This window comes from Homarus americanus, unplaced genomic scaffold (assembly GCF_018991925.1).
Source record: "Homarus americanus isolate GMGI-L3 unplaced genomic scaffold, GMGI_Hamer_2.0 scaffold28, whole genome shotgun sequence".
Classification (NCBI taxonomy): Eukaryota; Metazoa; Arthropoda; class Malacostraca; order Decapoda; family Nephropidae; genus Homarus; species Homarus americanus.
The window spans coordinates 5,244,993-5,260,021 of NW_024742238.1; the positions used below are offsets into that span (position 1 = coordinate 5,244,993).

Sequence of the window (15,029 nt, forward strand, 5' to 3'; positions counted from 1 at the left end):
TAAATGATCAAGGCATGACGTTAGTAAACACAGGCGAACTGTATCTAGTATTTTTGGCCATGAGAACTTGGTACAGAACAAAATATGCAGCACAAGTTTTCATAAAAAGCAGTGTTAGTCATTGTTCAATATATCTATGATGCTGAAATGGCTTTGTACTTTTATGTTTTTCTCAAGCTTTATGAAACATTATATTTTATAGGTCAATCATCCACTTACTGGTAGTGCCTGTCTTTTTATTGCATATTTTGTTAACTGGATTTAAGTGAGGATGATGTTGGCAGTGTGATTCTCAACTCTTAGGTCAGTAACTTGAAATAATTACCAGAATGTTGCACTCTGGACTTCCTACTAAGTAAATAAAGATTTTTTTTTCACTGTTGGAAATGAGATTATAAATGCAAAGAAGGAAAGTTCACTGGGTTTTTTTTTTTTATAAATTAAGTAGGGGAAAAGCAATATGAAGTACCATATAACAAGAAGTTTCATATTAGTGTGTTATTATGCCTATATTAAGTATGTCTTGTACTGTTTCATGTCCCAAAGTCTGAGTGTGTTCAAATTTAGGAATAATCTTAAAAAAATACTTGATATTTAGGTAATAAATCTTTGATAGGTACAATTATTCTTTCTTACAATATGAAGAATTTTCAGGTTTCATGGTTACAATTGTTCTTGTCATCATAAGTCACATTTCAGTAATGCAGATATTAGCAGTAATTATTTCACTGAACCAATTACCAACCTCATGCCTTTTCAAATTCAGTAATCAGTATTTGGTTTTGGTCTCCTGGTAAAGTACTGTTTGAGGAAAGCTTTTCGTCACATCCTTTTAAAACTTCCTGTCGTAATTTTCATGCCAAGCAGATTGTCAGAAGTTACTTGCCATTTGGTCATTATGGGATGCTTTTATTGTGTCCTTTTAAGTCTTTTTATTATACTTTTTTTGCCAAGTAAAATATCAGTGTTACCTGCCATATGGTTGTGTTTGTTGCCATGGAATCAGAAGATATATACAGTAAACCCTTGCCATTCATGAGGGGTAGGTTCCACGAATAGCAACTTATATAATACTTAGTGCACTAATATACAGGTACACCTACTGTATACTGTGCATGATAAACTTAAGTCACAATACTGTACTTACATTCGTAGGTGGAAGTCTGGAGGTTGATGAAGTGGTGCACTGTGCATAGGGAGACATCTGGTTAATGAAGCATAGTTGGATCATCAAGATCACTGGTGGAAGAGGGTGATGCAATGGTGGTTGGTGGAGAGGCGGGTGGTGGGGTGGCACGCAGCCGAGAGATGGGTAGTGGGGTGGCGCGCGGCCGAGAGATGGGTGATGAGGTAGCTGGTGACTGGGAGGAGGAGGGTGAAGTGGCAGTGGTAGAACTAGCTGGGTCTTTCTTTAAAAACATGGTGATTGGTAGTTGTATCCTCTTTGCTTTGAGTTCTTTAAACATTTCCTGATAAGAAAACAATACATACCATGGAAGGGTCGTGGTCAACAATGAAATCATTTACCACCTTTACCTGACACAGTAGTTCACCAAAATTATCAAAGCTCCAACCTTCTTCTAATTCCAAAATATCTTCCTCTTCATCTTCCTTGGCACTTTTTACCAACTCTTCCAAATCCTCTTCTGTAAGTTCCTCTCCATGCCCATCAATCAGCTCTTCCATGTCTTCAGCAGCCATGTCCACAAACCCCTCACCACCCACTATGGATGGAAATCCCTGAAAGTTATTCACACACTCAGGCCATAAAGTGCGCCAAGAAGCATTCACTGTCTCTGGTTTAAGTTCATTGAATGATTCACTGATGTTGGTAATGCAGCTTGCAATGCTGTGCTCCTTCCGACACTTTGTAACATCAAGGTCAGGGTCTTCATCCATAGCACTACGGATACGACCAGAAGAGCGGTTTGTATAATATGCCTTGAAGGTGTGCATTACACCCTGATCGAGAGGCTGGATAAGAGCAGTGGTGTTAGGGGGTAGGAGCACCACCTCTACACCTGGATGGCTAAACTGCAAACTTTTTGGGTGGCCTGGTGCATTGTCTATCAATAATAACATCTTAAATTCCATCTTCTTGGAAGCAAGGTATTTTTCCACTTCCGGGGTGAAGCATTTATGGAACCAGTCCAGGAATGCTTGCACAGTTACCCATGCCTTTTTGTTTGACTGCAAAAACACTGGCAAAAGTTTCTTGTTTTTACCCTTTAAAGCCCTAGGGTTTGCTGAGCGGTAAAGCAAGCCAGGCTTGATCATGTGGCCAGCCGCATTGCCACAGAAGATGAGCGTCACTCTGTCCTTGGCTGCCTTGAACCCAGAGTCACTCCACTACTGCTTGTGTATGTATGTTCTACCAGGCATTTCTTCCAATATGAACCCTATTCATCAGCATTAAACACTTGGTCTGGTCTATAGACTTTCTCTTCTATTATGTTCTTCAGCTTGGCGGGAAATGTGCATGCGGCTGTGTGGTCCGCTGATGCTGCCTCCCGAGTCAGCTTAACATTTTGGAGCGAGAATCTCTTCTTAAAATTCTCGAACCAACCTTTACTGACACTGAAAGTTGGTTCAGTCACTCCACTAGCCCCTTCACCACCTGTTGACTCGTATAAATGAGCATAAAGACTTTTAGCCTTTTCACGAATCGCATTGCCGTCGATCGGAACATTTTTGCGGTGCTGGTCCTCAGTCCAAATGTTCAGTGCTTTCTCAGTTTTTACAATGTTCTTGTCACGAACAATTTGTGCCACTTTAGCACCTGCAGGAGCACTCACTTGAACAAAATCACGAATTGCTTTTTCATTCTTTCTTATGTCCCGCACTGTGGAGTCATTCACACCAAACAACCGGTCAACCGCGGAAGCACTCATCCCCTCTATTAACTTGTCTAATAATTCAATTTTCTTTGCCAGGGTCATCACTGACTTTTACCTTTTCTGTTTCACTCCACTAGCATCACTAGCACTAGGCAGTCTTTTTGGGGCCATTCTCACGAAGTTTTGAGAGTATGACATGGGATACTAGGTCTCGGGTACTGGATGAAGGCAAACAGAGCGGGATGACACGCTGCGGGTGCGTGGGGTGACTCGTTGCGCTGAGGGAGAAGGCTCGCATGCTTCCCACCCGAGCCGCCAGCTGCTTCCAACAAATCGTCGAAATCGCGAATCGTAAACCCATGAATGGCAAGGGTTTACTGTAATACTGCTATTAGATTTTTTTTAATTATTGCCAGATGATAATGAAAACATCAATGGTGAAAGAGTTGTATCAGCAGCTGGTTTTTAACTATTGCATTTATCTAAATATATGTTGGGAACTGAAATGTTTACTGTATAAACAAATGTTCATTAATGAATAATTTTTTTTTTTATGCACTAAGTGACTCAAGTTTGCTGTATTTTTTGCTTCTCACAGACTTTTGTTGCCCATAGACAATTAGACATATTTCAGTGTGACATTTGCTTTGGCATTGTTAGATTAACATTAACTTAAGCTTCAGATACATTTTTCTTTAAGAATTGTAATGTACAGTCTCGTTCGAGATTCTTCGAACATTGCTGGAGACAGCTGGCAACTCAAGGCTGTTTGTTTACTACAGTACGTATTATAATATACAAGTAATACGAAACAACAAAGCCCAACCAGTAAATTAAGCAATGGGGAACTAAGTAACCAATCACCGATCACTTACATTTATTCATATTTTTTACGACGTACTATAGTATACAAACGGTCTTGAGTTGCCAGCTGTCTCCAGCAGTATTCAAAGAATCTTGAATGAAACTGTACAATGCTTAATTAAAATAGGGTAGAATTTTTGGGCTTTGGTAGTTATTTTCTTTGTTTGTTTGTAGTGACTAACTTATTATTGTGTGTTATATTTAAGACCTGCTGCACTTACTGTAAATTGTAGGTTCTCATGCAAAACTAATTTGACAGATAAGGAAACATAAAACTTTTACTGTGTTATAAATGAGAATATGATTGGTGTGTTTGTGTGTGTGTGTGTGTTCCTGTTTGTGGCCACCCTGTAATATTGTGGAAAATAGCCTCAACTACTGTGAACAAAGTGTGTGAGGGCTTTCTTCTTTGACCAGGTTATGTGTAGCTTTACTTTTGTATATTGTCATCAACTCAGGTTATCAAATGAGGCTTACAATTACCTTTTCTTCTTTGAACCTGGAATATATTTAAAATATACCTCTTTCTCCCTGCCCCCTTGCAAAGTGGTTTTCTGTCCTTGGTTTTATATTACCAATATTGACAGAAAGACTCCGTAATATATATTATTTCGAAATTATTAAGATTACAAACCCAGCTGTCATGTAAGTTTTGAAATTAATTGAATTCCATGCAATATGGTAAAAATATCATCCATTCTGATTGAGTTTTTCAAGAAATCCCATAATACTAAAGGGATAGGTGTTGAAAAAAGACAAATTTATTCCCTATCAGAAACATGGTTATCAAGGTAATTTTATAAAAAAGCTACTGTACACAGATATTCAAGGGTTGTACAGTGAGTTAATTTTAATTATTTTCCCCTTCAGCCCTTTCCTTACTGCATACCTGAGCTGACTTATACATATACTGTATATCAGGGTGGCACATATTAGGAGGTATTAAACCATGTAGTAAGAAAGGGGTCAGCTGTAAACTGAGTTGAGAGCATTATTAATGGTTAACAACTAACTGTTTATATTGATGTGGTTGATTTTACTAACATTTAATTTTTCATTCATATATTTTCTCTTGAAATAATTAGTAAATACTGACCTTTAATCTTACACCTTGCTTATAGTTACATACAGTATCATTATTTCAATCATATTTTTAGTGCCATAAATTTCTGTTTTTCACTTTATCGTTCTTTCGTAAAAGGATTAAATTAAAGATATTTGTTTATCCTGTTGTATCTTGGAGTAAAGTTCAGTACAGTATGACCAAATTGTTGTAAAAGTAAATTAGTTTTTGTAGTTCGAGGTAGTTAGGCTGCATCATCATCATGGAACTTAACATGACTTTTGATATTTCAGGTGTTGAGATGCAGTGTATAGGTCACTTCAGGCTGCTATTCTCTCTCCTTCGTCTGGAGGGTTGTGTGGCCGTGCAACAGAGTGTGTTGGCTGTGGTTGAGGGAGTGACGGGCAATGCTGACTGTGTCAGTGATATTGCTTCCTCTGAGGTATGGGATGAGTCATATTTGGAGTCCTTCCTTATGTAGATGCTTGAGGCATCCATTTTAGTCACATGGTATCATTAGTTTATTACAGCAACCACTCCCCTTACATCCTTCCCAGCTTTGTTCCTCTTCATATACTATACAGTATTGTCATCCAAGTCCTCTCATATGACTTCATCTTACAGGACAGGTAGTAACTTTGTTGACACTAAATATCTTATTATTATTATTATTATTATTATTATTATTATTATTATTATTATTATTATTATTATTATTATTATTATTATTATTATTATTATAATTATAATTATAATTATTATTATTATTATTATTATTATTATTATTATTATTATTATTATTATTATTATTACCATATTAGAAGGTGCTGAATTGTAAATCAGTCAACCATTAGATTATATTACCCAGCACTAACTATTAGTTGCTGCAACATTGAACATAACCATTCAAAGTTAGTGTACAGCATTTTACTATTACAGGTGCTGGTGTACTTAATGCTGGCTTTGCACTCCCAAGCTCTGGTGCCGAACCGTCTGATGTCTCTCAATATTCTCCATGCTCTCATGTCCAACACCAAGATTGTTAAGGAAGCTCTCAATAAAGGTAAACTCCAGTGACATTTCATTTGTCACCCATGAAAACAGTGTCTCTGAAGGTGAAGCTTGACTCTCCAGAAGCTGTGTGGGAGTCAGAGGAACATCTCCACTCCACCTTTAAGAGTCCCCTTAGCCTTGAATGGAACATGTGATGACGACCAGGCTTGTTCTTAATGATGAAGTGAATTTTGTTTAATTGTGTTTTATAAATACATTATTATTGTAAGAATCCTATTTTCGGTGATACAGGTGGGTGTGTCACTGGCTGGGAAGGTAGCCCATTGAACCTCATGTTATACTGATTCTGATTCATGATATTTGGACTTGCGATATGTTTTTCAGGATCGTAACCCCATCGTAAATCGGGGGATACCTGTACTTGGAAGTTAGTTGCGGGACAGTCATAGACAGTAGAGAAATAACTCCAGTATGTCTCTATGAATCCCCCAAGGAGGTTTTATAAAACCTCCTTGGTAATCCCCACGACTCTCCTACGACGCCTCATGGGGTGATCCTCCTTCACTTTTTTTTTTCTAAATCCATAGGCGGTACTGTACTTGGATTGTCTCTCGAGCTAACCCTTTTCTAATATATTTTCTTTGTCTCTCGATTAAGATTTCATAATTGTTCACATAAAATATTTTTTTCTCAAAATTAAAGTGGTATTTAATTTTTTTTTCCCAACAATTTTCTATCCATAAACTGTTTCATCAGTGTAACTGTAAGCGCTTAAACACACCCTACTCTATGGTCCAGCTGATACTGTACAGATATTACAAACAAACAAATTTTCAAAATATTATAATCTTTATTCATTCATTGTTCTTGTAAACAGTTATTCATATACGTTTTATATAAATTTGTTAAAAATTAAGTTCAAAGTTTAGCTTAAGACACTGTCTATGAGCTAACAAAATATCTTTAAACAAAATCTCTCTTCATGTGTCTCTGACGTCAGTCAGGCTGAGGTAAGGTGATTCTGGATCATGTATGTTGAGTTAAGGTCTCCACTATCTGTTTGTTTATGATAACCCTGTCATGTCTTACCTTCTTTTGGAGTTCTGTACATATTTTCTCTACATAATTTTCATAAAATTTTCAAAATTTATTATATAGAATATGTAATTCTTTTGAATGAGAAACATAGGTTTTATAATTGTTACCATTTGCGTATATCCAATAAAGTTCAATCTAATTCATAGATGTAAATCAAAGATCTAAGATTTATTTATATCTCTTACATTCTTTATGGAGCTTTGCTTGAGAAAATGCTACCAACAGTTTTCTCAAGAAAATATTTTTTTCTGTTTACCAGGTGCTGTTATGTATCTCCTCAATATCTTCTGCTCCTCGGACGATGGTGATGTCCGAGAGAAAACAGCTGAGCTCATGGGCAAGATGACATGTGACAAGCTAGTTGGGCCCCGTGTCAGACTTATACTTCTCAAGATTCTTCCCGCTGCCCTGGCGGATCAGATGCGCGACTCACCGAGCACGTCTGTTCACCTGTATGAAGCTCAGCATGAAAATCCAGAGCTAATATGGACAGATGACTCAAGACAAAAAGTATCTGGAGTAGTTTCTAGATTAGTAGAAGAGTAAGTGTATAATGTATTTTATTTTTTTATTTTCCATCCCGTCTTAAGAACTTTTTGTGTTGGTGCTGGAGTATTACTAATACATTTTAAATGCTGATCATCTCCATATCTTAAAGTGTGAATAAACCACCAATAGTTCTTTAGTAATTTACAATAGAATTTTACTAAATTTGTCTTTTTTTTCTGAATTTTTTGTTAGTACAGTATAAGTGTCTAGGTATGTTAAGGTGGTTTTAAAATTTTACTAACATGTACGGTTTGGCTATAAGCGATTTTAGAATAAAAAAAATACAACCCCAACAGTTCACACACACGAGCAATGGTTACAAATTTGAATCGGTGAAATATTGAAGAAAAAAAAAATATATAAAATAAAACATTTTTGGAAACTAGTAAATATTTTACAAAAAATTTTACAGGCAAATTCTACTGCACAATGGAGGGTAGGAGTGTGTCAGAGGGACAATGGGAGAAATTTTAAGGGGAGAGTGTGTAGCATTATCTGGTGTGATTGCTGGGAGACTACTGAAGTGCTCAAGCCTTGAGCTAGATGTTGCTATTTATCTAATTAGTGTTGGACTAGCATGAAAGAGAATAGTTTGAGGAATAACTTGCCAAAATCTCACGTCAGTCATAATTTCTCAATATTAGGTGATTTTTTTACCTTTGAGTGACACGAGAATAACGTCAGTGCCAGTTGGATGAGACTAAGTGTGACGCAGATATCGAGTCATGGTGCACGATTGTTAAATTATCTATTGTGTCTTGGATGATTTACACAAATTAGTTTACCACTTGGGTCTTTTCTTCAATTTCAGTATTTTCAATATCACTCCGAAGAGTTTGGGTACTGATAACACTTAAATTCATGTGCTTTTATTACATGCTATCTTCGGAATAAAAATAGTGATCATTAGAATACTTACCTGTAGTCAAAGAATGCCGAGTAATATTATCAACATGTTCTTTTATATCTTTAGAATTCACGACCATCAATGTAAGGATCCAAGTGCCATCTGGAAATTCCCAGAAGAAGTTACGTTATCATCGACCTCTGGAGAAGTGGTGGTAGGAGGTGTATTCCTTCGACTGTTAGTTGCAAATCCATCCTGGGTACTTCGCAAACCAAAGACTTTTGTATCAGATCTCTTTGATGCTTTGTTAGACCAGTTAGCCAAAGGTGGCACTGATGTGAGTATTACAAGTTATATTTGTTTCGACTGTCTGTCTGTTTGTGTGTCCTGTAACACATTCTCACAATTTAGATAATTTTCAAACAAACATATACAGTATTTAATTACTCTCTGTACACAAACAACTTGTTGTCTATACACCCTCTGTACACAAATACCCTGGTATAAACACCATATTATTTAGACACTCCACAAACACATTAATATTTAAGCTTCCTCTTTACAGGCAACCTATTATTTAAACATTCTTAACACAAACACCTATTATTTAGACACTACACAAACATTTTATTATTTAGACATTGTACACAAATTGTACACAAACACCCTAAGACACTGTACAAACACCCTATTATTTAAACACTCTACACAAACACCCAGTTATTTAGTACTGTACACAAACACCCTATAGAGACTACATAAACACCCAGCTATTAAGTACTGTACACAAACACCCTATTATTAAGACCTATTTTATCCTTACTGCACTACAAGTAGTTATCTTCCCTTTTACTCATTAACATGGCCATAGTCATCATAGTGATCATTATAACAACCCTGGCCCCATGTTCTCACCTCATAGCCCTTCATTGATCTCTACATCCATCCACTCATCTCATATGTCCACACTGCACTTCACTCCACCTTGGTAATGCTTCCTCTGTTTTCCCAATTACTGTATTATTCTCACATGGTTACCGTACATCTTTTGTGCACTGAAGTTGTTTGTGTTTGCTATAGGTCTCTTTCCTTTTGATAAACTTCTGTGTACCAGGATTTATATCAAGCAATTTTTAAGTTATTTATTTATTACATTAGGTTAGGTTTAGTTAAATTTTAGTTAAGTTTGACCTAAAAAAAAGAAAAAAAATTCTGTTCACAAGAAATAATGTATTTATTAAAGATAAAGATTGTAGGAAAGGAGTCTTTTTATTAAATAATGTCCACCAAAACTGAGTCACTATTAAAACACACCAGCCCACATAAGTACATGGAATTGGACATTATTCAAAGTCACGTATAGACTAAGCAGAAAGAAAATATTACTGTACCGGTATCAAGAATATCTTGAGATGAGGTGCAGTGGTTGAGTGAAAATGGATAATAAATAAATACTGCTACAGTAATTACCTGTTAATGAATGGTGTGATAAACAATGGGTGATGAAAGTGTGTTAGGAGTTGCATTAACTAAGAAGCAGATAAATAATTGTTTTGATCATGTTTTCATTAGGTAAGATGATGCAGTACAGTATTAAAATGAGTGAAAATATAATATATTTATTTTTTCTTTGTTGCTATAATGTGCCATATATGGTGTACAATATATATCAAGGTAGCAAAGACTATGCCTGAACCTGTTAACTTCTGCGAGTAAAAAGGTAGTAAATCTTCCATGGAACTTACTAATTACATAAGTGCACTAGAAAACTGAATGGCTTGTCCATTCATATCTTCTTTCCTCTCTCCTGCCTAGGGTGATACACTAGAGCTGGTAGTGAGCACAGTGATTACTGTATTATCAGCTCAGCGAAACCTGCTGGAGTACCTTCCTCAGTTGGGTCATATCCCTCGTGTGGTGTCACTGCTGTTCTCTAAGAACCTGTCAGTAGCTCGTGCAGCCACCCACGCAACTCATCAGTTCACTTTCAGTCAAGTATGTAATTGTGTACTTTTTTTCATGTAGCTAACTGTGGTCTGAAGCATCTGCTGTTAATTTTATATAAATTTTTTCTGATACTAAAGTTTCTCACAAATTAAAAAAAATTGCTTTACAGCAGTACTGGTATGAGTATATAAAGATTGTATTTTGGATTCTATTAGTGTCAAGAAGTGATGACTGTTTTAATGATATCCACAGATCCAGCTGATATATTGCTTTATTTTTAGTTTGTTTTGTAAATTTTTATTTTTGTCAGGTGTGTTTCAATGTCCTCGAGGGAACAGAAGTTGTAGCTGGCCTGGTTTCAGCTATGAAACTGCGTCCTGATGTTGTAGGTGTGGCATGTGAAGCATTACATAATCTCTTCTCTGGAGGCATATCTGCAACTGCGTTTGTTGATCAGGGTCTGAGAGCCAATGTCATACCCTACCTTCTGTCTCTTCTTGAGTCAAAACTTGATGCAAAAGTCCAGAAGCCAGCATCTACCAAAGCCCAGATTGTTACTTGTCTCAAAACCATGGCTGCTTCACCTCAGCATGCAGAAGAGGTACAGTACAGTATGTCTTTTTATTGGCTTCATGGTAAAATTATTTTCTTTTCTTTTGTAAAATAATGAAAAATGGAGATGACTAGCCAGCATTGAGGTGAAACATTGTGTAAGGCAAGATGGGTATAGTATAGAGGAGTGTGTGGACAAGAGAGGTGTATTATTGTACAGGGATAAGAATGCTTTGAGACAATACTTTTGCTACTCAATTAGATATAATAATATACCTAGTGTACAGTATATGTTTCTGCACATAATCATAATGGATCATAGATCACATATGTAGTTATATTATGTCATCCTAGTAAATTGATAAATTAAATTTATGATTAATGCATGTAATAGTCACGTAACTTTCTAATTGTATTCTTTACTGTATATAAGTACTGTATACTGTAGTTTATCCATATTTATGAAACATTCTGTCACTGGCTGTTCAGGAGGTTTGGTAAATATGAAAAATTTTGTGCATCCATCCTTTAGTGGTATGGCACATTTGTAATCTTGACCAAAGAATATTGGTAGAAGAAGTATTGTCTTATTCTCATAGCAGCACTTTCACTGGTGTCTGAGGCCTGCTTCTTAGGACACTTCTCTTGGAAAGCGTATAAAGAAAATGATTGGTTATGTAAATTAAGTTTTTTATCCATAATAAATTGCAATAAAGGGGTATTATCAGTGTATGTTCATTTAATGTTTATTTTTGCTGCAGGTAAATGCTCTTCTTGCAAAGTCAGCAATATGGCTTCAGTACCGGGACCAAAAGCACGACCTGTTTATTGAGACTTCACCCACTGCGGGATACCTGATGGGTGGAACACCTGGTGTTGCTGGCTTCCTCACACAGGGTTCCTCACGTGCCATGCCTTCGACTCCTCCATCAGTGAATAACACACACAGGCAGCCTGAGTTACCCTGAATGATGCTTCATGATTGAAAATTATTTCTTCTAATTTCTTGTATAACCTGTCATACATGATGCGTAAAAGTAATTCCTTAAGCATTTTTTTATGAGTATACCCATTTGGGCATAAATTTGTTACCCAACTGTGATTTTGACACTTGAAGAGGACAACAGGAGTATATAGAAAATTAACTTTTATCACATAGATAATTCATTACCTGATTAATGACCTTAAAATGTGATGAATTTGTGATTCAGTAAACAAAGTTATTGGAAAACTTTCAGCTCATGAAAAAGTTATAAATGAGTATGAGAAACAATAGATATATTGTGATACCTGTGATTTGGTAAATATTTTAATCATGCAATGAATTATGTACTGTATCTGATAAAAGTGTATTCACAGGACACACACAAATACATATGATGCCTCACTACCATACAGTACCTTGGCTAAAGCCTGCATAAGCACATCACCATCATATTATATTACCTTATCAGACTTGACACATGGATCTCTCTTCCCTTAATTTCTTTATATATATATATATATATATATATATATATATATATATATATATATATATATATATATATATATATATATATATATATATATATATATATATATATATATATATATATATATATATTTATATATATATGTGTGTGTGTGTGTTTACTAAGTCTGTTCTTATGAATTATATTTAATTTTGTGTAATCAAAACTCCAGTGTATGCTAATTTTTATTTTTTTCCATACCAATAACTTAATATGCTTGGTCACCACTCATGCAACACAGTTAATTGATATATTGTTCATTGCACAGAAACTACCAATATTGCCTATATGTGATGCACTATAAATATTGCTCATGCTACTTATAGCAAATATATGCTATCCAATAAGCTGCTTTCCTTGTTCAATTCAGGATGCTATAGGAATCTTTCCATCAATGGTCATTGTACATTCCCTTACACAGTATCAGACACTCATTATTAGTGTCCACAACATTTGCCAGAGACATATGTTTGTTTGTTTGTTTGTAAAAAGTGGAAAAGATACAATGTGACATAACTGAGGATGTCCATAACAGGTTGTTGGATCTAAAGGAAAATTAAATTCAGGCACATGCACAATTCAAAATTGAAGTGCACTTTAACAGGAGTGAGACTAGAAGTAAAAAAAAGCTTCCTCATGCAATCTCTTTCCTTCCCTTCAAGGGTAACTCAAGCAAGCTGATTTCAGTACTGTTTCCAACCTTTAATTCATCTCCCACAGTTTTATAGGATGTCACTCCTCAGATGAGAAAGGTTAGCCTAGTTCAGGAGCTTGGCATAACACAAGTTACCTGTTCAGTGCATATCATACAATGTAACACCATTTCATCCTGTTAGACCATGGGATTAAACCATTTTCATTGGGTTGGGTGTCCAGCATGTTATTAACCCCCAATTTGTAATCCAAAGTAACTAGTCCTGATTTATAAAATTGTTATAGATGCTGTTTTGTGGTCATTCAGGGATTTCTTGAGCACTGTCACATCAGTACACGTTAAAAGTCTGCTTGATTTCAGGGAGTATGTGAAGAAAAGTGAAACTGATATTCTTTTAGTCACTTCTTGCTGATCATCAAAACTAGAAAGATATATATTTGTCCTCCAAAATCTCACTATATTTGTAATTAAGCACTTGTAGTAAGATTTGCAAGACTGATCATAAATGTTGAATTAAGTACTGTACTGTGCTTGTTATACAATGACTCCTCAACTTTTATATTTTGATCTTCAAGTTTTATTCTATTAGCCATCACTGGAATGGACTTTTGTAGTGCTGGTTTTGTAATATCATCTGTCACTTCTATGGATAAGCTTAAACAATTAAATATCTCTGGTGTTGAATGCTTGGATTGTGAAGCTCACAGAAATTAAAATGTCCTCAACTGTATATACTTAGTGTAGGCATCTCTTTTGTTTTTATTAGTTGTCAGTCAGCCTTGAAGTGCAAAGTCCTATCATGATGGCAAATGATTTGCTGCTTCGCTTACACTTCTTTTCAAAACTATTAGAATCCATGATTTTACAAAACTGTATCATTGGGGAGAGATGCACTTTTGGAGTACTGTATATATTGGCAGTCCCAGATGTTTAATATGCACTGTGATATTGGAAAATTTATAGAAATATTGGGATACTGAATTGCCAATTGTGAAAGTAGAAACAAACAAAGCTAGTTATATCATAATCGGGAGTCAACTTAAAGTTTTGTATGTTGTTTGGTTCTTCCTTCCAAGACTTACGCATCCCTTCTTCGTAAGAGAAAAGGGGTTTGACAGTGATTAATATCCACTGATCTAAACTATTAACCCTCTCGTGGTCTTTCGACGCAAATTGTGTCACTAAGCACTCCTGTGCTGGCGCAACTCTTCCCGCTCTGTCATATGTCACACTGAGAGCACCCCTCCCGTAAGCAGAAATGCAGGAACAGTGGCCCTATCAACCACCTAAGTTCCTCCCACTAACTTCGTGGTCTGGCAGATGCATCTCTAAGGATGCAATTTGGGTCTGGATCACTCTACCCAATGTTTATTAAAATGGAAAAAAAACGTTCCTGTTACCGACACAGCCTGCGACAAAAGACTGCAAGAGGGTAAGATTTCTGACCATGGCCAGGAGTACCAGAGGGTTAAGCAGACCAGGCAGACTCCTTACTCACCTGGCATCCAACATTATAGACTACAATATATCACTGAAATCTCATTGTAGGAGAAGATAAAACAGAAAATCGTGACTACTGTATATTTTGCCTGTAACCTACAGCCTTCTTTGGCTGAAAACGATTTTATGTTACAGGTAGTTCTGCTATAACGTGATAATTGTGTTCTTGTAAAATATTGTGTTATAGAAAATCGCGTAATAGAAATAACAGGGCTTATGGAGAAAATAGGGTTAGGTGCAGATTACTCGAAATCAAAAAAATTTAGTAGTTAGCCTAACACAAAGGATAGCACAGTCTAAATAAATGTTACATTCATATCTAATAATGAAATCATACAGTAAATGTAACACTTTACCTTGAAAAAATATGAATGTAACTTGATGGGGAGAAGGGTGATTTTGAGGTTGATAAAATCGAGCTTCTCTTCAAGTGTTATATCCTTTCTTTTACGATCATCACCGGGAATTCTATCACCAGAACGCTTCTTGGAGATATTCTTCTTTACCATATTCACAGTTAATACCACAAAATTGGAGAAATAGTAAGCAAAAATCGCGTTATAGCAAACAAGCGTTCGCGTTATACAAA

The 15,029-nt window shown here is 35.9% G+C and overlaps 1 protein-coding gene across 10 annotated transcripts in view; it reads left to right on the plus strand.

Moving 5' to 3' along the window:
• Window positions 1–12,269, plus strand: part of LOC121876655 (dnaJ homolog subfamily C member 13-like) — a 64,505-nt gene extending 52,236 nt beyond the window's left edge. For all 10 annotated transcript variants that reach the window (XM_042381966.1, XM_042381969.1, XM_042381970.1 and 7 more), the window contains 7 exons: window positions 5,058–5,206; window positions 5,704–5,827; window positions 7,136–7,418; window positions 8,399–8,609; window positions 10,088–10,267; window positions 10,530–10,820; window positions 11,533–12,269. In XM_042381966.1, the coding sequence (XP_042237900.1) occupies window positions 5,058–5,206; window positions 5,704–5,827; window positions 7,136–7,418; window positions 8,399–8,609; window positions 10,088–10,267; window positions 10,530–10,820; window positions 11,533–11,739 (1,445 nt within the window). In that variant the 3' untranslated portion in view covers window positions 11,740–12,269. The remainder of the gene's footprint in view (window positions 1–5,057; window positions 5,207–5,703; window positions 5,828–7,135; window positions 7,419–8,398; window positions 8,610–10,087; window positions 10,268–10,529; window positions 10,821–11,532) is intronic.
• Window positions 12,270–15,029: the final 2,760 nt, after the last annotated feature.